Consider the following 25522-nt stretch of genomic DNA (forward strand, 5'->3'; position numbering starts at 1 on the left):
CCAACTTTTCAAAGTGATGACCAATTGCAAAAGCAAAAGCGAAAGGTGTCCAATTGGATTCGAATAGCTACACTCAGTGTGAGAGTCAGAGGCTCTACGAAGTGTCCACGGCCCGTTCATTGATGGAAGAGGCCAACTTTCGCATTATGTTAAAGTGAGACATGAATGTGCTTGAGACGTTTGTGAAAGAAAGCTAAGCGCCCGTCCCAGTGTGACAAGGGGCTAAGTCTTTAACACGTCAATGTGGACCTATTGCTGATGCTTTCACAGTGATGTTTCGAGGTCTTGACCCATATTTCAGATGAAAGCCAATGCATGCCTAAATCTTCGAGAACTAGGCTAGGATGGAACCAATCGAACGGTAGTCATGCTTAAGCTTCCTGAGAAGCTTCCAAACATGCAATGCATGTCTTTGCGATATGTTGTGTAACTCTACATGGCCAAATACCTCCCCACTATTTGAGAGTGAGCCGCAATGTCTTGCACATTCTACTTTTGTGTTAGGCAAGTGTGTAAGCACCCTAAGAGCCTGGTGAAGGGGAGGAAAGGTAATGTGATATGAGGGTACTGGTGTATAATGGCATATAAAGAAATGTGATAAAAAAATGGATGGAAATGGAAAAGGTTGAGTACGAGGCTACATAGAAAAGTGCCGTGGAGGTACTTCTACTTGGTGACAAGACCAGGAGCGAAGTCCCGCACGTCCCATTGACAAGCACAGGCCCCTCTCTCTCCCCCTCTCTCTCTGCCTGCTCGACGGGACGCTCCCCCACCCATCGCTAGATGTTTCATAGACAGGCCCCGCGCTTCCCATAGGCTCCCTAGAGAGAGGATGACCAGAAAGAGAGAACGCAGTTGCTTTAACGAACGTCTTTCTGAGAGAGAGAGAGGGGGGAGGGAAAATGCTGTGTGAATCAGTGTGATATAGTCGATGGCCAACCGTAGTAACGGAGAGAGAGCGACCGAGGCAGAGGCAGCTCTTTCTGGAGAGAAAGAGAGGGACAGAAGTTAGAACGACGTAGCGGGGCCTCGTGGGCTAATGTGACTTTTGCGTTTCGTTGTGGGAGAGTCGGGAGCCTGTATTCGTTAGAGAGAGAATGATGAGCGTCGTGGGTTGTGTCGGGAGAGGAGGACTCGTCGGAAGAGAGAGAGCCGGTAGCAGGTCCTGGTCGGAAACCTGCTGCAGCAGTAAACTCACGAGGGAAGGGATAGGCTAGGAGCCGCTAGGTCACCTGGTCACCGTCACCATTCACAAACAGCGCTCTCTCTCTCAGCTCTCTGCCGGGCTGCCATCTCTGCCTCACCCACAATGAGATAGCGCCAAGTGTTATATACTACAGTGGCACACACAAATTCTATAACGCAGCCGTACGGGCGCGCGCGCGCATGCACGCGCACACACACACACACGAATCACACGATCATTCAAGCTGCTCTCACGAGCCACCGATGCTCGTAACAAGTTCGAGTAGGTTCTATATATGGATCCAGGAATCATTTTTGGAAGGGAGAGAGAGAGAGAGAGAGAGAGAGAGAGAGTGTGTCGTCACACGGTCACTGTCCTGGGTGTGCATGTGTGTGTGAGAGATTGAATTTTGAGGAGATTGTAATTTGTGAGGAAGAGAGAGAGTGTATATGTGTGCCTCTCCTTCAAGGCGCACACACTTCGAAAGGAAGCTTTCGGCTGCGGGCCGTGTGCGCTATAACCCCCTTCCTTCCCGGGCCCTAATCCGAGGGAGAGGGCTGTCTGGCTGTGTCATGTGTGTGGTGATCCATCATCTCTGCTGCAAGACACACGGCTGGCGCTGCTGCCTCTGCTGCTGCCCCTCCTCTCATCGTCCTCGCTACTACGAGGTAAGCTGCATGCCTTGAGAGAGAGAGAGAGAGAGAGATTGTAGAGGGGCTCTTTTCTTTTCTTAGGTTTCATCATGTACCCACTACTTCTTGTGAGCGCAGACTTCGCTTACAACACCAGTCCTTTATCATCGTGTGTGTGTGTGAGAGAGAGAGAGAGATAGAGATATAGAGAGTCACACACAGAGAGCGGAAGAGAGAGAAGTTTCCAACAAAAGCAGGCAGGCAGCTCAGTCCCCGAGGGCTTTGGACTTTGAACAAGCTAAGCTTCATCTGATTCTCCATTATTGTGAAAGCATATGATTTGATAGCTCCCAAAATCGCCTTCTAGGTCTGGCCTCGAAAAGCCACTAGAAAATAAAAAAAATTACAAAAATCCCATCTTCATGATCATTAAATCAATAATCCCCTTGTTAAATCTTAGGGTTGAGGGCCTCAAAAACCAGAAAATCCCATTTTCATGAACATTAATTTATTACCTGTAGTACCTTAATAAACAGACAAAAAGAAACCTTAGTCTGACCTGCATATTTGGTCTACTTACTGTACAGATGCATCTCTACCTCCCTATCTCTATCACTGCCAATGGCAGCGAGCGGCATTGGGACAGACCGATCGACCGGTCGAGGTCTGGATTGAGATCAGTCATGACTTCAGTCATGACTTGCTACCTTAGTAGGTAGACAAGAAAACCTTAGTCTTTAGGGTAAAAGTCTCCTCCACAGTATCCTTCCCCTCAGGCAAAGCCTTAAAAGTAAGTACTATTGGCTTGTTAGGGACATGAATCACCTAGTTTAAAGTAAGTATTGAGTCCTTAATGCTTACTATGAACCACCTACTTATCTCATTGGTTTCTGAACATTGTTATGCTTGTACTAGGACACATGTTTCTTAGTCACCAATGAAAAGTGCCCACCTTCAAGATTGTGCCCTAATGTAGGCAACATACATGTAATTTTACATGTGTGTCAATGGTATGTTTGCCCTCATAAAGATATGGATGACAACAAAAAACCAAAAAAGGATTTCTCAACAGTTGCCCCATGAGTACCTGTCATAGAGATAGTGCTCTTGCTTGCTAAGCTTAAGTTTCAGTTAAACAAGCTTATCTTGTTGCAATTTGCTTGTGCAATGTAATATGTAATTTGCTAAGAGGCTGCTCTCATGACTTGATCACACTCCGCCTGCTGGGTTGCAATATAAACTTTGCAGATTTTGGTAGAGTTACAAAGCGCTCTCTCAAACCCATGCGAATGCAACAGGAAGGTCTGCATATTGCAACCTCGCAACAAAACAGCTGTCGTCAATTAAACGCTGCCCAGCTCCGTGCGAAACCCTTCTAAGCATGTGATTAAAAAGACCATAGCATGAATATAATATTGCACCAGGTGGAAAAAAATATCTTTAGGTAGAAGCACACTCAATTCTATAATAAAATAGGAAGTGCCTTTACTTTTGGCCATGTGCTTCCTAGCTAGCCTAGGGATTCCACTGGGTTTCAAATGTCCCATCCTCTGATAAATGAGAGGAACAAAGGCAAATCTAACAAGGTGGAAGATTAAGGTTCAAGACTATGAAGAGTTTACTCTCACTACTCTGTGAGTCAGTCCCTCTCACACACACATAACAACAGAATTATATAGGCTCTCTCTCTCTCTCTCTCTCTCTCTCTCTCTTTATAAAGAGCATACATACACAACCCTCAGCACTATACACAACCAACACTATGATGTACTATCATGTCTTTCTTTCCTCTCTCTCTAAAGCCAGCAAGTTATGATGGGTGTATCCCATATTGATCCTCCATGAAAAGGGGTTTGGGATGAGAGGCTCTTTCATGATAGAGACTGTTCCTAGGTTGTTGAGTGACAGCTTACATGGGCTGGGAAAGCATTGAGAGAGAGGAGTCCTTTCCCAAACAAGGTGGCCACAAACCCATGTGTGTATCATTTACTGAAGGATGAGAGTAGCATACATTTTGTGTAACTCTTCTCTTACCCATGTTTTTTTCTTTAAGACATAAGAGGGGATTCGGGCGAGGCAGAGTTTACCGCGCCCTTTGTTGTAACTCCGTCGATTTTGAGTTACCTCTACCCCCGCCCTTTTGCAAGCCTTCAGGACTAGACGTCGTGGAGCATCGAACTCTGCACACGCCTGTGCGAAATGCCTCTAGCCCTCTCTTCCTTTCAAAGTTTCACCTCACGAGACCATTCTTTTTGTCTTTGATCAGAGCCTTCCTTTTTCTTCCTTCCTTCCTCCTACTACCACTACTTGCATATTCCCTTCCTCATTAGAGCTACACACAAGCTTCCAAGTTCCATGCATCTCATGGCTAGCTTCTGCATCTCCTATCCTTTCCTTTGTCTCAAGACTGAAGTTTGAAGTGTATATATCAATCACCCAGAGTTAGCTTTTGCACACCATCCCAAGCTTTGGCTGATCATCATCGCCCTCCTTGGAAAGCTCCTAAAGTAAGCATAGGAGCTCTCTTCATCTGATCTTTCAATATTGAAAAGGAATGTCTGCCTCTTCAACTACATGTTGATGCTTGACCCTTAAAAGGGTTGATTGAGGAATCATATTTAGTTGTGTGGGTGTGTGTGTGTGTGTGAGAGAGAGAGAGAGAGAGAGAGAGAGAGAGAGAGAGGAGTGCAACTCTCTTAGTTGTGTGTGTGTGTGAGAGAGAGAGAGACTCTCTTGGGAGTTTGGAATAGGTGGATTGGAATGAGAGCTACACAAGCATTATTTGAGGTAAAGGAATGTGCTAAGATTCAAGCAATACTAGTTGTGTAAGCGACATGTGTGCGTGTGTGATTTTCTAATGCTGAGGAAGCAAATTCAAGTACCACTGTTGTCAAAGCTTCTTGAAAAACTCTAGCACAGCTCCTTTGTCTATGGAAAGCTTGGGAATTGGCTTTCTCTAGCATGGAGAGGTACCTCTTTTAATCTGCTGAAATTGTTAAAAGGGCCTTGGGAACCTTGAAAGCCTTCTTTTGTGCTTGGGAGCTGGAGCAAGGGAGTAGCCCTTGCAGCTAGCTTTGAGTCCCATCTCTTGGACATCTATGTTGTATGTTGGACAAGCAAGACACATGTAACTGTTTGCATGCTACTATAGTCCTTGAGGTTAGTGATGGGGGAAAAGGTAGCTTCCTGATGAAGCTCCTCCATTTGTCATGCAGGTTTTCGAAGTGGTGTCGACATATTGCGATGTTGGACTGCTGCGATGATACCGCAAGGACTCGGCGATATCAGAACAGTCCTTAATTCAGCCTTTTAATGATTAATTGTACTTGCTAATCCATTTCAAACAGTGCTTTGCTTCATTTAGCTCAGCCTTTGAATCACTACAAAGAGTGTTGGATAACCCTCAAGCCCTTGCTATAATGGAGCCTCAGCAGCTCCATTCAAACCCCCCTCATACCCTTGACATCTCATTCTATGATCACCACCACCGACATGAGGACATGGCGCGTGCGCGCGAAACCGATCTACTTAACACCATCATCAGCTTCCCATCCCCATCTTCACAGCAAGTCCTGCTCCATAGAAACTCCTTGCAAGATAGGAGAATGAGTCCCGGCAGCAGCAGCAGCTTCTTATTTCACAGTACGACCTCAACCACTCCTTCCCTTGAGGTTGGAGCAAGCAGAAATGAGCTTCTACAGCTCAGAGGCCGGCCAGACTTATGCGAGAGTACTGGCTTGACTGGCAGAGAGAAGCTTCGGCATACTCTTCCTGCTGCCATCACCTCAAGGTTTCAAGAAGAGAGTATTCTGTCCAGGCTAAACCCTAATTCTCAGCTTGGAGGTGCTGATGGGGTGGCATGGCAGACATATGCGGATGTAAACGATATTGCAGGCAGCACGTCTGCACCCTCTAATGATACTTTGCAGCTACCTGTAAACATGAATTTAGGGGTACATAGCATGCTATCAAACATGCTACCTATCAGCAGTGACCAAAGAAGCTATGGACATCGCCGCAACGCAATGTGGGCAGACGATCACGGTACCGAACTGTTACTCCTTCCTGGAATAAGCGCTGCAAGCGACGAGCATACTCATCAACAGCAACATATAATTCCGGCGCATAAACAACCTGGAAATGCCTCAGGTAAGCAAATGTCCAAAATCTTTTGTAAGCTAATATCCTGTATGATCTAAAAGCTCCTCTATGAACAAGTATATCCTGACACTTGTTCTTCAGATCAAGATAGGCAGCAGAGTTCTAGCTTCAGCGGTGTTTCGACGACATATGCGAGTACAAGTGGAGGAAGTTTGCGGGACCTTTCACTTTCCCTCTCGGCTAGGGAGAACTCTCAGCATGCTCTCTTTGGAGTTCGGGGTTTTCTTACTGGTGAGTCTAGAAAAGTGTTAATTATGCTGATGTTTACTAGGTAGTAGAAGCACTATCAATTATATGCAGTGATTCAGATAATCAACTTAATTAATTCAGTGCTGTCATATGTCTACACTGTAATATAGAAAGTACCCATCATATCCACAATTAATTTCTTTTATTATAATAATTGATTAATGTCATATGCATGTCTTTATCTTAATTAATTTTAGATTATCTGCATACTTAGGATGTGCTGATAATATTAAATTAATGCACTATCATGGTACATCAATACAGATGCAAATTCCTGTGGGTGCGTGCGTGCGTGCATGCTCGTGTGCTTGATCCAGGGTGTGTGCGGGCATGTGTATCCACGCATGCTCAAGAGAGACATGGAATGAAATGCAGCTGCAGGATCAACAGGCTGCAGCCAGAATCAAAGCTCTACCTATTTCAAAGCTGCCCAAAATGCTCTACGAGAGGAGTGCAGCAAAGCCATAGCAGCTGGAGCTGCAGCAGCTCGTGGAGGGAGCTTAGCTGCAAAATCCAATCCTATATGCAGCAATACAGCTGGAGTTGCAGCAAGTGCCATAGTCAGCAATGAGATAAGCTTTGCGAGTGGAGCCGGAGCAGCGGGTGCAATCAATATGAATGCACAACAGTCGGATATATTGAGAAGTTCGCATCAATATCATCATCCTCAGCAGCAGCAGCAGGTTCCCGCAGCGATGGCACATCTGCAGCTTCAAGATCACTATGGCCGTGTGCAGGCGTATTGCCACAATGGCGGTAATCAGCTGCTGCAGCCGGCAATGATGGTGGACCGGCCTCAGCAGCTGGAGCTCAAGCGCAGGAAGCTTTACATCATGCTTGAAGAGGTGCACTGTTTACCTCTCTCCTCTCATTAATTGAGCTAAACGTATATTTTTCTGTATTTGTATGCTATTTATAAAATCTAGGATATAGTCAAGGTTGATTTTTGATAGGCATCCTTGCTTGTTAAATTTCCAAGAATTTTACATATTTTTGGCAAATTTAGTGAACGAAAAACGTGTTGAATGTCTATCGTTAAAGGAGCCTGGATAGAGTTTTAAGGGCCACATTGACTTCTCTTGCATTTTGATCAAAAATGCCTACGTGAGGCTTCACCTTGTTCTAAGAGACGGGCATCAAGGGGTAGTGGGATTAGTAAGGGTTAATTGTAACGTAGGGTCGCACCCACTAGAGGAAAAAAGGATATCTTGAATGTAGGAGATCATGGGTTCAATATTCTACTTTTTTTATTGGTCTACCTTAAGTTTCTAGAAACAAGGGGAGCTTTTCCTCTACTTAATTTTCTAGAAACAAGGGGAGCTTTTCCTCTACGCAAACTTACCTTGATACACCCCTTTGTCAAAGTGGTACTGGGCTTCTTTTTCCCACTTTATAATGGTGGCTTGATTTTCTCATTTTTTGAAAATCGGTAATACTCTACCCCCACTACACCCGGGTGCGACCCAGCTCTCACACTATATCGAACATGATTTTAAGTGTTCTTTCCATGATTTTTGGCATGCTAAAACATGGCCTAAACAATTCGTGACAAGAGTCCTAGTGTTTGCAAACAACCATCTTTGCAAACAACCATCTTTGCAAAAAACCATGGGTTTAGTGTATTTTTATAAGTAGCCTAATTTTATAAAATCCTTGTTAGATTCCAAGCTTGCCTTGAAAACGTTTAGAAGTTTTATTGCAAATTCCGTCAATTGTTTCAAATTTTAAGCGCTTGTGTGTGTGTTATTCTCCGCAATAACCAAAGGTAGAGAAAGATCACATAGCAAAATGTCATGTAATCAGTTACTAATTGCTATCTATTATATCTATGTGTGTAGTTCTTCCGCTTTGCAAAAGATCCCCCTAATATATAATTTGCCATCTGAGTTTCTTTTGTTTTAGAATACCCTTGTGAGTCTTCACCTTGTTCTTAAAAATCATGCATTAAACTTAAACCTTGTTCTAGGGTATGATTTTCTTACGAGGAAGTAACTAGAAATTCACTGTATAAAAAAGAAGAAATTATATGGTTTGACACCCATATATATAGGCGATTATGATTTGAGCAGATAATTGTGCAATTGAGGGATCCTTTCCCCCAAGATTGTAGTAGGCTCTAGCTTTGGGCTAATTAGGTGGTTGTAAGTCGCATGAAATAATTCTTTCTCATCTTTGTGAGCCTTAAGACATTCGAGGTTAAAGTATTTCATATTGATCTCGTGAACCTTGGGTGCTTTCCTTATTTGGTCCTCCATGGCCTTTGTGCTAAAGAAGATTCAAAGTATCTGGCTATAGTAAACAAGATATTTGAACTTACATCATAGATATCCCTACTTTGAAAGCCAAGAGTTTGTGGATTATGCTATGAAAGCTCATGCATCTCATTTGTTTTCTTTTTTGGCACGTTGGGTCCTAGCTTCAAATTTTTCTACAACTACTTGTGCTTCATATCACAACCTAAAATACACAAAGATAACATTTTCTTTCAAGTTCTAAGATGGCCCCTCATATGCAATTTATGCCAACTACAGCCAAAAAGAGGAGGATTAGACAGTGTCATATATCCCTTAACACTATAGGATCAAGGAATCTTTAAGCTCATTCTTTAAGCTTTGCAAGAAAGATTGAACCTCGACTAGTTTGTGGGATTATATACATTCTAGAACATCATGAAGGAATTCTAGTTTCATTTCCTCTTCTGATAGCACATGCGCTTTAATTGTTCATATGTAGCTAATGATAAAGTGGTTTCGATCGATAAGAATACGCATCTGTTTTTGATGATTTTGAGATGTACCATTTGGAAACAAAAAGTATCAACAATTAAAACGATTTTTAGGCCTAGTTGTCTACCTTGAAAGATGGCACCTTTCATGTTTCAAGTTTCAAAGATGGCACCATTATGGTCTCTCAAATTGCCATATGAAATTTCCAGCTTGCCCAATTCCAAACTCAATAAGCAAAATGGTGTGACCTCATGGTGCCATGAATTTGGAGATTTGTGACCCAATCGTCGATTAACTAAGGGTAGAGAATATGTTAATTGGGTTGACAAAGCATAAGGAATGATACCATTGTGTGGGGTGTACTGTTGTGAAATGTCATACATGATGTCTACATGGGCTAATTTAGAAATTCCTACTATAACATGGCTTGAATTTTTTATTTTTCTTCATAAAATATTAAGTATATCCAAAATTGTGATTTTAAAAATCCCTCCTTTTACTCATTGTGATAATTTTTCTCAAAATGTCAAATGATATGGTCACTCCACTTGACTTTATGTGGTGCATTAACTTGATTAAAAATGATACCCAAGAGGATATCCTACAAAAAGAGTTGGAACACCTTGCTTAGATCCTGTCACAAAACCCAACCAAGGCAACTCTTTCCCTTGTCACATGTTTTGTCTTTGATTGTGTTGGTACCTCACTTTAAATAGACTCAAACCTTAATCTCTACTACTTTTAATATTGATATATTCCAAGCGATCCCCATTATTGTTTAGAGTGACATGTTGAGGAATTATCCCCCATTTGATCTTTAGAGAGACATGCAGCGAGCGAAGGAGAGAAAAGGTTATTTACCACTATTGTGGTAAGTGATCATGATAAATCTTAGGTGTACATTCCTGTATAATGAATAGGTCACACAATTTGGCTTCTCCTCATTGGAGCGGTGAAGAGTCTATCCAGAGGGACCATGTTGCTCTCATTTTCATATGTGGAGCTCCTACGACAAGAGTTGAAGCCTTGTCCCAAATGTGCAATTGATAACCATTCCTTATTATTTGGATCCTAGAATCGATCGGAGTGGGTGATGATTTTAATAAATACTCTTATAGTGGCAATTTGTCACAAATTCCCATGTGCAAAAATTTTAGCTTTATTTCTTTATCCAACTAATATCGATGTAGATCAAGAATCTTAGAAAATCAAATTGCACAAAGTGAAGGTGCCATAATTCACAATCATGATCTCCCCTAGAAGTGACAACATGAGAAAAAGCTCGGTTAAAGAAAGCTCCAATAGATTAGCATGGTGAAGAGTTGGCACAATAGTCTTACCATTTTTTTCAATTTGATACATGCTATAATCAAAACCAATACAGAGGCCAAGATTGTCTATTAGTGCAACAGAAAGTAGATTGCACTAGAGATTGGGGACATAAGCACATCTCTTAGTATTTTGGCAAAATAAAGAGTATCCAAATAAAGATCACAAATTATATCTTTTACGTTATGTTACAATTGTATCATCAACAAGCTAAACAAGCTTTTGAATGGGTAAAGAGCGATAGTTGTGTAGCCATTATGACTAATAAGTAATGTTGCACCATATTTGTCAAGAAGAACTCTATCCATAGAGATGAAAATAATTTCAGTTTACCTCATTTTGCAGATGTTGTTGAACAACATCATCTTGGTTGTTCTCTTTGTCATACTTCTTCTTGTAACACCAAGAAGAAGAATTATTGATCATACTTCCACAAATGTACACGGCAATCTTCATCATATTGTTGCACCCAACGGTTTGGTATGGTGTGGCCATCTTCATTGAAATAGGAATACTACTTGGATGATCTAAAACACCGCTTAAAACTTTCATCTTGAGAAAAACGGTCCCCACAATTTTCTCTCTGAAAAGGACACTCTTAGGTAAGAAAATCAACATTTAAATCTTCTATCAATATGGTTACACGACAAGTGTGACGTCAATAATTCATGCAAGCATTATTAAAGTCAAGACCATCCTTATTAGAGATAACTATAACAATTTTGTCGTATTTTTTATCCTTGATAGTATGAAACAGATGCACAATTAATTAATCTTGTGTAATAGTAGTAAGTTGAGTAATAATGATCTTAAAAGCTTCAAGATGTGAAACCGTAGAAGTAGATAACTTATACTCCAAATTGTGGTTGATTCTCGAGATGAATAATTTGCATTTCAGACGACTTCTCATCACTAGAAACAAGATATCCCCAGACATTATTAGAAGTGCAAAGACGAAACAAACTAGGATAATTGAATCTTGAAGAGTTGAAAGAAGATACAAACGAATAGTTATATCTTTACATGTCCAATCTGTATGAGTGGCTTGCTGTCGATTAAACAACGGACTAGCACGAATCAAATTATTATCATTATTTACATGAAGAGGTTGACGAGGATATAACAAACTACCAAAGACAATATCAGCAAGATCGTCAGCTTCAAGAATAAGAATGAATGTGGCCTTTCCATTCAAAAAACACAGATAGTTGAAAGAGGTATAGATCATTGTCCATAATAGAAAATAAGTTTCCATAAGTGCAAACATCACAAAAATCAAGACACTAAAAAGAAGCTTATGAAAGAATATTGATCTCTTTCACATAGTTTCACAACACACAACTACAAGCACCCCCAAATTAAGCATAACAACTTGCATAGCAAGTGCTTTTTGGGATGCAAAAAATAGAGAATTTTTGGATCGTTACTTTTAGAGATTGACTCCCAAAAGAGTCAACATGAAAACAAGTACGTTCAGTGCTTTTAGGTGCGCAAACCAGAAAAAGTGAAATAAATAAAGATATATTGGACCACATTGATAGAAACATAATCATGTGATTAAACTTGAAATTAAGTGCGAGAACATATTCTCTTCCAACAAGATGCTTTATAAAGGTAAGACATGAGAAGAGTGAGAAGGCTCCCAATGTGAGCTTATTTCTCAAAATTGCAAGGTACAGGTATGAGTGTGGAAGATAAGGTCTAGAGTTAGCATTTGCCATTATAAGAAAGTCTTTTCAAATATTCTTTCCCTAGTTGTTACTCCTTTTCTCCGTATTGTTCGTCAATATGAAAGGTCATATGAGCAAACTTTCTCTCGAAACTGATAGTGAATTGATGTTATTCTCAAACACAAGATCTCCACATCTAATTAGAGCAATATGAAGTCTAAGAACATGCAACTCCTTTTGTTCTCCTTGATATGTATTTAACATGAAGGAAAAGTGATGACTTCTAGATTCTCTTGGTAGACACGTGCGCTCATTCATTGTGTGGTTGATAAAAAACTACTTCAAATTTGGAAAAGTAAATTGAACAAAGATCCATGCTCCTAACCATTGTCAAAGCAATGGTATTATAATTTAGAACGTTCCATAATATTTTCATGCAAACAGCCGCAAAGTTTAGTAGTATAGTGTAGATTGTGATCATTTCCTAACAAAAATAATAATGAATATAGAATAAGAAAAGTTACATTTCTTAACTTTGATTCCCAAAAAGAGAAATCAAGAAAAAAGTATTGAGAAAGAGTAGTCCCTTGAGCGTGTAGGGAGCCTTTTAAAACGATTTTAGATCCCTTTGTATGCTAATGGCACTACCAAAAGTTTCATTTTCTTATTTGCCTCTTAGGGAGTTATAATGACAAGTGTAAACTCTTTTTTTTTGGGAGTTTGTGTCATTTTTGGACACATTTATGGGATCTAGAATACCAAATTTGCAATTTACAATGACAACGAATTTATTCAGGTATAATGAAACTTTTGAAGATATAAAACTATGTAAAAGCATTATGTTGTCTTCTATATTTTGAGTGATATTTATTGTATTACCCTTAGAAGGCCTTCCAAATGACCTCCAAGTTGGTTAAATGTGTGAAAAATTGTGTATTCTATCTTTAAACTCTTTCTACGTATGTGTGTGTGTGTGTGTGTGTGTGTGTGTGAGAGAGAGAGAGAGAGAGAGAGAGAGAGAGAGAGAGAGAGAGTTTAATGGAAACTAGAGTCTTAGCTTTGACCATTTTTCTTATCTGAATTCTAAGCTCAACCATATAATGCAAGTGTGGATGGCAATGTAAGGCTTTCCAAACTTGTCAAGTATTCTATATTTATATTAGATGATCTTTGTACTTTTCATGCACATATAAGTAGCCTAATGAAATTTTGACCTTAAAAAATATTTACATATTGTAATCATTTTAGTTTTAGAACAATTTCACAAAAACGTCTCTTGTTATTAAATCTCACATGAAAAAGACACTAGAAAGGACACAAGTATAAGTTTTCAAAGTGCTATTTCTTGAATAATCCTTCATGTATTGATTCTTGATTATGGAATTTTTGCCAAAAAAGAAAGTCTCACCTAAAGTTATTCAACAAACTTCTAAAGAGAGTACCTATCAAACGAAATCTTTACTTGTCAACTTTAGGCCTTAAAAGGCAAGTTTAGAGACCCTCCTAGCCCCCCCTTCTTTTTCTAATGGTACAATTTTTTTCCACCAAAAAATACAAACTTTGTTGAATTTGAAGCCACTTTTATATTATATATAGTGTCTTTAATTTTTGAAATTTACTACTATTTTTAAAACTAGATTTTAGTACACAATTGCAATTGCTATATACTCGTGCTATATTGGTTCACATTATAGGTCTAAACTTCTTCTACATTAGCTATTCTTTTTTTATAAAACAATATACGCACTGACTTCATTGGGATTGAATACTATTAATTTATGGAAAACTCATAGAGCATTTTCACCTTGATGCTCTACCTTACGCTCAACTCCTCGCTCTCATCTATATAAACCTCATGATATGTCACTCGTTAACTTTATAAACCCCTTATACATACTAGTATTGAATGCATTATGCCACATTTTTTTTCCTTGTATCTTTTGTCTTTAATGGCATGATTTATAATTATTAGGTGCGTTATAGTAATAAAAATGTTGAGATTAGGAGAGTAGTTATAGAAAAATGTGCTTTTTGGACTTATATTCACAAAAGGTTACCAAATGTTATTGATGTCAAAAGTAATCTAAAGAATATTTTAGTACCAAGGCTTTGAATTTTGCAAACACATTGCTATTTATGTGTTATGCTTCATTTAATAACAGAATGCTCAAGTTAAAAGTAGTAGAATTTCTATATATTATCTCTCACAAGATTTTTTTGTAAATTATGCTCAAGTATGGTGATGTTTTTTTAAAGCATAATGAATTGATTTCATATGAATGCATAGTGTATGGATTCTTTTTATATGAAATATCGTATCAATAAATCAATCATTATGTCAATCACTTTTATAATTCATGTGTGGAGTTAATATGCTTCTAAGACAATGAATAAACAATTTCATTTAAAAGATAATTATATTTTTATCCATGTATTATTTTCTAGTCATAAAATACTTTCAATGCCTACAATCACATCCAAATGCCTTTGTGAGAATATTAATAAGATTCATTTATTTCGCCACCCCCATGCATTGCATGAGTTTCACTTTAGATTTTTTTATGATATGCTTCTCCACGTTGGTATCTAAGTATTTTGATTGCCTCTCTTACCTTTTACTAGCATCTATATGAATATTTAGTTAATTATGATATTTCTTCTACGACATTAATTATCATATGTCTTTTTTTGCAAAAAGTAACACTGATGATTCATCATGGTAGGGGTATAAAAAAACCCATCTAGGACCAAGGTAATGGTAGATGATTTAGCTGAATATTACTCTTCAAAATTCTTTTCACTGGAGCACAATTGCATAATCTCTTCTTGGATAGGATTATCCTTATTATTGATTGTCGCTTCTAGAGTATAGCATACACCTCTTAAAACTTCAAAAGTTGGGAGTGACATCTTTCTCGTTAAAGGAGGTTGATTTGGTGTCATCTTTAACCTTAAGATTTTGAAATCTAGATGAAGGAACTTAATTTATCTTCTTGCTTATAAGCTTTCCTTACGAACCATATTTTTTTTATTAAAGTGGTTCCACGGAGCCTCTTTTGTACACATCTCTTATACATGGTGAATAATAATATCATCAAGATGAAATACATCAATTGATTGAGAACTCTTTTTATCTTGCAAACTCTCGGGTTTGAAAGAAAATAATTAATTTTCCTTGTACACGAATGATATATTAATAACTTTTTTCCATTATCTTAGATTTGAGTATGTTTTATAATGAAACCTCAAACCATTGGGACTTCCAATCTTGAACAACATGATGGCGTTTAAGGGTCAAAATGTCTCTCTCGAAATGTGGTGTTTCACCACGAAACGATTCAGTCATATGATATAGCACAATGAAATGTGGGATGGAAAAAAAATAAAAAATAAAATAAATAAATATATAAATATAAATATAAATATGTATGTATGTATATATGTGTGTACATATATATACACACAGACACACACAGACCTAAAAAAATAAAAATAAAATAAAAATAAATAAATATATATACGCACATACATATATACACACTCTGTGAAGAACACTCTTACTATGTGTGTTTATTCATAACTGAACTTAGATAAAAACTGAAAGGGAAGTAGAACTAGAGACAAAGACGCAAGGGATTGAATGTGTGTTGCTTGTTTGAAATGTGTTACAAGGGTGTTCTTATATATATAGAAACTGAAGTCACACGATGAAAAGACATGACCATAGGCCAAGAGACATGACTCTAGGTCAATAGTTGTATCTCTCTGCTGTAGAGTTGTGACCCTTCGGCGTAAAGTTGCAGCCATTCACTGAAGAGGCATGGCTATGCATTGAACATGTGCGACTCTTGCACGAAGAGACATATTTTTAAGAACAGGGGTCTCTAATCGGGTACCTCTTCGTATCTGCAAAAGAATCAAGTGAATGAGTTAATACAAAGACAAAGAATATGTCACAATCGTGATATTCCCTCCTATTTAAAATAAAACTGAGGGTAGTTATAGAAACTCCGTGAGAAGGAAATGTATTGTTGTAGTGCTTTTGCAGCCAAAGCTTTAGTTGTAAGTCCCATGTCATGGCACTATTACTGACCTTGCTTCTGCATCCAAAGCTCTAGTTGTTAAGTCCCATGTCATGGCACTATTAGTGACCTTGACGATCTTGTATATAACAAACTGAATATTGACTTGATCTCGAACTTGTCTCATCTTTGTCAAAAGTATGAGTATCACATCTGCAACTTGGTTAGTGCTTTTGTCAAAGTCATTTGTAACTTCGAGCTTTGTCGACGAAAAGATTGAATCTTTACCTGCTTCAAGTAAATCTATTGATAAACTGACTTGAGTTTTCTATTGAGTGATGACCATTGGTTGGAAATCTCCAAGGTATTCCATTGGTTTATTTGGAACAGCAAAGTAATCCTGAAGGGATGTCGTAGACTGAGACACAGTAGTATTTTGGAGGTATATCCACCTGTAAAGGTTTATCTTTGGAACAAGTTGTGTCCAAAGATTCAATTGCAGCGACTAAAGTCATGGTGCAAGAGTCTATATTTGTTTTATCCTTTGCACCGTTGAAGGTAAGGATTGGTATCTTCAAGTTTGAAAAATTATCATTCACTGTAGCATTTTTTATCTGTTTAGAGACAAAGACTTTATTCTACAAGGGCGGTGACAAGGCAAATTTTTCTGCCTGGAACATCGCCAAAGAAGGGGTTATGTCCTTGTTTTTTGTCACACAAGAATCAAAATCTTCTGAATCTTCAGCTGTTTCATCGAGTATTAAGACTTTTAATTGAGAAGGGGGAGGTTGAGGGAGTTGTTGCCTCTTAGACCTTTGAAGGATCCTCTTGCACAAGGAAAGGATCACTAAATCTTCAACTTTACCACCATCAGACAAGAAAGACTTAAATGTAGTGCATGTCTCGTGAGAGGGAACTTGTCCAGCATCGTGGCATTCACGATCGAGTACTTGACTAGGGTCGGATATATACGTGGCGTTCACGATCGAGTACTTGACTACGTTCGAATATATGTGCCACTAAGTACGCCCATCTTGATATGGCTAATTTCTTTTTAAGATGAGGTCCTTTGGAAGCTTTATGCTGTTGATGATTCCAATAAGAAGTAGGTTTCTTAGGACTATAGTATTTGCAAGAGTAGTCATGCTCAGACGTTTGTTGCTCACAGGAAGGTACTTTGTGTCTAGTTGTCTCTGAGAAACCATGCTTTGGGTGAGAAAATTTTGGATGAAAAACCTTTGGTTTGCATTGAGTGGTTCTTCTTGGTTGACCACTGAAGCTTTGGAAGAAGATGGTGGAGAAGCAGCATTTGTTATCCACGAAGTAGTAGGACGACTTCGAGAAATGTTTTGCGTCTGTGTCTGTATTTGATCCAAGTGAGTGTGAAGTGATGCGAGGCTCGTGGAAAGTGCTACAATCTGCTCTTGAGGATTGCTATCGAGTCCTCATGTATAATATTGTCGTTGCCTTCTTGTGATCCAATCATGCTGATTGCTTAGAGAAAGTAACTGGTAACTTGGATAAGCTCACAAATTGATACTTCGAGAGTAGGAACTCTTTTTGTGGAGTAGATTCCACCTTGGGAAGAGGCTCCAACTTTGGGCATCGGGAAGAGGTTCCAACTTTGGGGTAGAAGAATCTGGGATAATTATCGCTTTGCGTTCCGATAGAACCTCTTTGGGAATCTCGTCTATGTACACGAGAAATGAGATGGGTACGTTGAATTCTTTGTCGGCCATGTGGCTTGCGTGCAGAGATTCCCCAGAAATCCAGCGCTGAGAGGGAGAGCAACGTACAATTTTTGGTATCACTGGCTTGCAAGAATCTTTGTATAAGTTGAAGGGGTAAGTTCACATGACATTGAAAAAATTTGGGGTTGGGCAGCCAATTGGCATTAAAACTGAGGGCAATCAATTAATGTAAAAACTCTACGTTGCTGGTGTGGTTTTTATTTGACGTAATTTGCAAGCGAATCAATCCAGCGTTTGCATAATTTTTTCCAACAGACATCGCTTGGGAAAAGGTGTACTGCTGGGTAATCTGCTGCCCAAGGGGTGTGACCTGCCGCAGGGAAAGTATCTGATCGCGATGGCCTTCCACTAGAAAGGGTGCGAGCACTGAGGGCGAAGAGGTGCAACCCAAGGAAAGGGTGCACGGAATCCTCCTGGTACGCCACACACACATTGTTGTTGTGTTTGTTATATATAGAGTATTAAGCATAACAAATTCAAGTTACCTCAATATGCTCGTAGCAGTCATGTGTGTAACACACACACATACAAAAAAAAAAACCCTCAAATTGAGGGAGCTTATTGTTAGCAAAAGGGTATGTATTTCACTTCATTAGTGATATTTTTCAAGGCTCAAAACATTTCACATGTCCAGACTCGCCAAAACGTGTTTCTTGGTGACCATCTTATTAATAGAAAAGGCATGACCATTGTGTAGTAGCAGCTAATCTCTTTACTGATTTCTTAACACTAGCTTGTTATCAACAAGACATGCTAGTGCAACACATTAAATAATATACCAATTGGATGCTCCATCATTTTCTATACATATGTACGCCATTTAAGTAGTAAAAATAATAAATTTTAATATCTATATAGACAATGTGTAGGAGGTTTTACTAGATTACCAAAATTCTGCACTCTACCATTTTTTTTTATATAATTCAAAGATATTTTCTAGGAGGTTTTTCTTTTAATATCTATAAATTATAGCAATTTTTCTTTCAACGATGTCCCTAGAGTATATGAAACTTTACTTGCATGCTTATATGATGAGTTTTACATATTCTCGATAAATTATAGAAGAATTTTTTGCTAAATGATCTATCAAATTTATGCTAGATTGGAGCTCCGAAAAGATAAGCATCATCATGGTTCTAACCTATAAATTCAATTCAAACCATACCTTTGTATCAAAATATTACTTTTTCTTGCACTATATAGAAATAACCATACCTTTGCACCAAAATATTATTTTTTCTTACACTGCATAGAAATTTCAAAATTTACATTTAAGGTGTAGAAACTATTTGTGAGTTTTTTTTTTCCTTGTCAATGATAATGTCTACGATTAGAAATTTATAGATACATTCAAAAATTAAAGACACTATGTAACATATAGAAAGTAAACTTCAACTTTTATATATATTTGAATCTAAAGCTTATCATGGAACTCTCAATATGGTATTTATTGTGACAGTAAAAAACCTTGATATGTCGCTTATATTCTTATGATCAAGGCATGTGAGCTTACTTTTTAGTTCAAAGAAGTTATAAAAATAGCTGTTCATAAATTGGGCAAAACTTGTGACAATAAGCCATACAAAGATTTGAGTTATACTAAAATTTGATTTAGCTATATAAATCTAACTATGTCTCATCTATATATACATAACTTTTGATCAATATGATCTAGTCTTTGGGAGCGTACATGGTGTCTTGGTTGTCTCTATATGTTCTTTGTCTCTATGTCCCAACATGGTATCAAAGCTACCACAAATTCACTATGACAAACCGCTCAATGAAGTATGCAAGCATAGTGGTTGTCATGCTCATGATTTTTGTGATTTTGATATCTGTGTTTGATGTATTGTGCATGTTGTGTGTGTTTTCTGTATTACATCATGATTTTTAAGCTTTGAATAAGTCCAATTAGTAATCGTTATGATTAGATAATAATCATGTTGTATTGTCGTCGTGTGCATGCATGATGGTTTTTGGATAACCCTACCTTTTGATCAATTATAAGGGTCTTTTTATCAGTATTGACGAAGTGGTTGATGTCAATGGTACTCTTGTTACGTTAATCTCGTGTGCCAAAAAATATAGATCCGCTCACACTCTTCGATTTGAGTCCGGAGTCGCAAGAAATTGAGTTTGGAGTAGTAAGTTACGTTGTTTTTCATGCATACTACTTTGATGCAGGTTTTGTCACGATCATTCACTTTTGAGTTGTTTCGGGAAAGATCTAGCAAAGTCTTTGGCCGTACTTTTGGGTTGCTTTATTTTCTATGTTTACTTTTTGAATTTTTAGAGCCGTATGCTTCTCATTTGAGCTCAAGTATTCTATATTAAAGCATCGATATGTTGCTGGTACTCTTTCGGTGAGCGACTTGATTATGCTACCATCTCATCTCTTGTGTATGATGTACAAATTTACGATCTCATATTGTACGTATTCTTTCACCCGAGAAATCTTCTTTGCAATTGCAAATCTTGTTGATCTTGGCCTCTTTGTTGGATTTGATCATATAAAGTCACATGGAGAAAGACGATCATACTATAGTTATTTCTTCCCGGAATGGGTTATTTGAAGTATGTTTGAATGAAGATGTTGCAAATGTTGTTATAGCTCTAGAAGCTCTTGATTTTTTTGAATATGACATCATTGTTTTGATCACTCATATTTTTTTAATTAGTTGATCTTTATCTACGTGATCTTGTACGAGGCATGGAATTCAAAGGTCATTCTGATCATACGGGGTTATGTGAGTTTTGTACGCTTGGTAAACCTTCTCAAAAGGCTTTTTTGGTTTATTTTATAGTTTATCACAAATCTTTGCTTGACCTTGTTCATATGAACATTTGTGGACTCTTTCCTCTATCCAAATAACTGATGACTTTCATTGATGATTCACCAATGTTTTCCTCTTGTGACATAATCGGAGGTTTTATCATTTTTTAAGCAGTATCAAAAGACTGCAAAACTTTACATTGGTCATTGCATCAAGAAAATTTGTAGCAACAATGGTGGAGAATATGTTTCTAATAAGTGCGACGAATATTATATTGACCAAGGTATTCATTATGAGCATACGATTCCCTAGTCTCCTATGTAAAATAGAGTTGCAGAACGCAAGAATTGGACTATTCTTGATGTCATGCAATGTATACTCATTCACTTTGAATTGTCTTGATGTTTTTGGATTGAAGCAGTTTTGACAGTATTATTTGTGCAAAATCATCTTTTTACTTTTGCTCCTTTTGTTAAACTACCAATTATTGCTAAAACAATTGAAACTTTTGCTATTTTTCATTTTTGTACTTTGGGGTATATTGTTATGCCCATGTACCTAAAGAGACACGCATGAAGCTATAGCCTCTTGGTTTAAAAGTCATTTTTATTGGGTATTTGGATATTTCTAAAGGATATAAATTTTATGATCCATCTTCAAAGAAGTTAATAGTAAGTGGTGAGGCCATTTTCTATAAACAACTCATGAGGAACACATGGTCTGTAGAGAATGTTGAAAGGACATGGCGTATAGATGACATTCATGATATCATGTCATTACTTATTGCTTTTCCTTTTTGTCTAATGTTGATCTTCTTACGAAGCATTAGGGAAAATTTGGACTCTCAAAGGGGACTTATAAGGATGCTTGACTTTGTCTCTCTTGTTGAAAGTGGGTAACTCGGTGAAGTTCATGATCCCTTTGTCAAAACCCTATCAATCAACATATTAGTGAAAAGATCTTAGCAAGTAGGTTCTAAATCCCCAAACTCCAACAAATTTAGAGTTGATTTGTAGAAGTTATTGACAATTACTAAAGTTGAATTGTAGGGAGAGATTCCATTCACAAGACGGAGTTGTGACATCAAAAAATAGAATCTTCTAGAATATAAGGAATCTGATGGCCTGTTGTATAGATCTCAATGAGTACATTCTAATTTCAAAAGGTCCAATAAGTTTTGATTTCATTTGTAAAAAATTTACCATGCGCTTGTTTTGGACAAGAGAAAGAAAGTCAAAGTCCTTATACGGCGCCTTTGAGAGTCCAAATTTTTCTAATGATAATATTTATACTTCAAATGCTGGTATATAACAAACACCTATTATGGTCGAAGATGATGTACGTGTTGATAATTATGTTGATCTTCCAATTGATACCAAGCATGGTGCTTGTTATGCTTATGATGATGATCCTCTTGATTATGCTCTCACTACATGAAAGGACCCTATGAGTTACAATGATGCAACATTGTCTCCACCAAAGGATCAATGGCATGAGGCTTCAATTGAGGTTGTGGAAGCTGAATATGAGTCTCTTCTCTTCAAAGGTACTTGGGTTCATACGTAGCTACCACCGTTGTCGAAGGATAACGGGTTTGCGAGATGAGTTGGGTTTTAACAGGACGGGACAAGTGCTAGCGGAAAAGAACAGACTGAACACTTTTAGCACTTCAAATAACACTCAACTGAAAGAGGGGAAGAGAGTGCACAACACACGAGACGAAGAGTGAAGAAGTTCCACCCTAAGAGAGCATTGGTCTTAAACCTTGGCGGCGTCCCTTTCGGTATTTATTTATATTGCTTGAGCTCAGTACAATGTCGGTTCTCGCGCTCTGCACCTTCACCCTAAAGAGTGCCAGAGACTGAGCCCTCTGACATATTTAAAAAGCCTTAGCCTATGAAAAGAAATTACATGAAGAGCTTGAAACTCAAAAGCATCTGCCCCAAAAGATGGCGTTGAAAATCAACTAGCATAATCATGAAAATTTGTAGAAGCTACCACGTCAGCATAGTCAGCGCAAAATGCATAATTTTTTATTGGTCAGTCACATCATCAGGCTCCATGCAAGTCTTTGTATGCGTGTGTGTGTTTGTGTGGATCTCGCTTTACTCTAATGGATTTAGGTCCCCTAGGCCCCATCAAACGAGATCCTGTAAGTTGGTGGGAACTTGTCTTAAAAAATAGACACTTGGTAAGACTTTGCAAGTTGGTAAAACTCTTATTGTCTCTCAATCGGGATCTGCAGGTTGACTCTGTACTTCAGTGGCTTGACATGTCAACAGTTTGTGACATCCTCCCTTCTTGAAAGAAAGTAATTCTCCGCCACAATTGCAACATATGTGCAAAACAACTCAAATTAGCTTAAAAATTTCCAAGGGACAATCAATTTTCTCAATCCAGATTGGAGCTCTTGATATCCTGAGTCGTTGGTTTTCCAGAAGTATCTCATCCAATAAGGAGTCTCATTCTAGATCGGACCTCTTCATTTCTTGGGTCGTTGGCTTCCCAGAAGAATCTCATCCAATAAGGAGTCTCATTCCAGATTGGAGCTCTTGATATCCTGGGTCGTTGGTTTCCTAGAAAAATCTCATCGAATGAGGAATATTCAGTGGTTGACACATCACAATGCAACACAAAGGCTCACATATGCATGCTACAAGGCATAAAAACATAAAGCCGTAGATACCTCCCCCCCCCCCCACCCGCAAATAGACATCTTGGTCCGAGCCATGAGCCGTTCAACAATTTTCTCATCCCCCCCTCCCCCCCCCCCCCCCCACCACCACCACCACCACCCAAATAGCCATCTTGGTCCGGTCCATGAGCTGTTCAACAATTTTCTCATCACTCCTCCTAAAAAGGTCGAGGTCATGAGATAAAGAGGCCTTTTATAACCGAACGCCACTCAAGCCACAACTTGCATCATTTGGAGGTGGTGAGAGTAACCACTTCTTAGACGTCTTAATATTCTCCCCGTAAATAATCAGAAGGATCCGGGCCATGAGTAAAAACGACAATTTTCAAACATTCAATACTCTCCCCACAAATAATCACAATGGTCTGTGCCATGAGTATGGGAAAGCACTCCACCCATGAGTAAAATCACCAATCATTGAACCTAGTGTTAAAACCAGAGTGAAACAATTCAAATTGGCACCAAAACAGGTTTAAAATAGATACCATCCATTTCAAACAAATTTCAAATAGTACTTCCTCAAGCAAAGTTCAAAAGTATTAAAACAACTAGATAATTCATTCAAGCTTTTGTTCAGACAGCTGAACTTTGAGAATGACTGGCTTGTCCTTCTGGATCACAGTAATTGCACGGTTCCGAATTTGGAGTGTTGCATTATTCTTGTCATGCCAACGTATATCCAAGAGAACATCACAGTTGCCCAACTTCATAGTGTGAAAATTGATTTTTTTGTGATATCCTTGGATGGTCATTGGAAGAGCACCAATGAGAGGTACCACCTTCCGGGTTTGACCGGTGGCTAACTCGGCTTCGGTATTGCTACCCTGTGGATCATAATCAAAGTCCAACTGCTTCAAGAATTCTAGATGGATGAAGTTTTCGGTAGCTCCTAGGCCAAAGAAAATTAGGACTTTGAAGCCGTTGACTTTGCCATATGCTCGACACAATTCATTTGTACTTTCAAGGCGTATGCCATTGTACTTTCAAGGCATATGCCATCCCCCTTTCTAGGGTCTATGCCAAAAATATATAATTTATACTTTTGTACATTTGCAATATACATCAGAGTTGCAAAAGCGCTTGCATAGGGGAGGATTTCTCAACGCCTGACATAGCATGGAGTTTAGTCCATGAGTCACACTACATCCAAGGCACCTGCATATTGGAATCATCTAATTAGCTGTTAAGAGACATTTTTCTGTTGGTTTTTTATTTTTTGACAGTGCCTCCACCAACAAGTGGAGTCTAAAAGTAGATTGAAATTATCAAAAAGAACTACAAGATAACTTTGCTCCGCTCAAGCCAAGGTATCACCACAAGCCACAACAAAGCATAATAAAGACCATGAAACAAGTAACTGATCCTGGGCTTTGCAAGGAGCCCTTACCCATACAAAAAGAGAGGCTTGCCTAATCGTCCAATGGCTGCTTTAGCTCCTTTAATTGGAGATGGTCCTTGGGTTCTGTTGACCGTTGGAGTGGGCATCGGCTCCGCTGGTTTGTCAGTGCGTTGGGGACAACCAAAAAAGTTATGCCCTATTTAGAAGCATCCAAAATGTCGGCCTTCTTTTAATAAGGTGTCTCGTTGTTGAGGCGTCAAACAAGGCCTTTGCAATTGACTTCCACAAGAATCTCAAGAATTTGTTCTTGGTTGTCGGGAGTTATGGTTATTGTCGAGAGTTACTTCTATAGCGAACTCTAGCTTGCCTTTCATCAACTTGTAGCCGACTGCGGCTTGGTCCATAAGCTATTGCATAGTTGAGACTTGCTTGGACAGACAAGATTCCTGCAATGGTGATGGTAGTCCAATGGTGTATTGCTCGCATTGGTTCTCCAAGGAAATGAACTTAAAGAAGGACAGCGGGAGGTAGACGTCGAGAAACCTTTCGTTATGGTCGTACATGGTCTCTGTGGCAAGCATTTTCAAGTTGCCTCATTCTGTCAAGATCCGAAACTCAAAAAGAGAAGTCATATAGCTGCGCACAAATATTGTCTTGAAAGCTTAAGTCCTTGGAGCATGTGGTTGCGTAGCGATTGAACTCCATCAATACATGGCATTATCTTTAAGAAATCCCGGTGCTCGAGAGATCTTGGATTCTTTTGTGTAGTTCCCCAAAGCATAGATGTTGTCGAATTGATGTAGGATCTGCAATGCTTTCTTCCGATCTTTCATCCTAGAAAAGGTGAAAATTTTGACTGTCGTGCCACTATCCCTGAAATCATTTGGTTGGTTAGGCACGTATCGCTGGTACAGATAATAAGGGTATCCATCTGGGCTCCAACCATTGTAGCTTGGTGGCGGTGGTGGTGGGGGCAACGGCGGTGGCA

General features: G+C 38.7%; 1 protein-coding gene across 2 annotated transcripts in view; it reads left to right on the forward strand.

Moving 5' to 3' along the window:
- The first annotated feature begins 1527 nt into the window (after window positions 1-1527).
- LOC147426633 (uncharacterized) overlaps window positions 1528-25522 on the forward strand; it is a 101518-nt gene continuing 77523 nt past the window's right edge. Inside the window, exons 1-4 of one of the 2 annotated variants that reach the window (XM_086498130.1) lie at window positions 1528-1854; window positions 5034-5967; window positions 6061-6210; window positions 6604-7073. In XM_086498130.1, the coding sequence (XP_086354256.1) occupies window positions 5238-5967; window positions 6061-6210; window positions 6604-7073 (1350 nt within the window). In that variant the 5' untranslated portion in view covers window positions 1528-1854; window positions 5034-5237. Of the gene's footprint in view, window positions 1855-3876; window positions 4326-5033; window positions 5968-6060; window positions 6211-6603; window positions 7074-25522 lie in introns of those variants that run through there. The other variant, XM_086498131.1, reaches the window with a different exon arrangement.

The sequence above is a fragment of the Adiantum capillus-veneris genome, chromosome 24 (genome assembly GCF_014529385.1).
Source record: "Adiantum capillus-veneris isolate H3 chromosome 24, ASM1452938v2, whole genome shotgun sequence".
NCBI lineage: Eukaryota > Viridiplantae > Streptophyta > Polypodiopsida > Polypodiales > Pteridaceae > Adiantum > Adiantum capillus-veneris.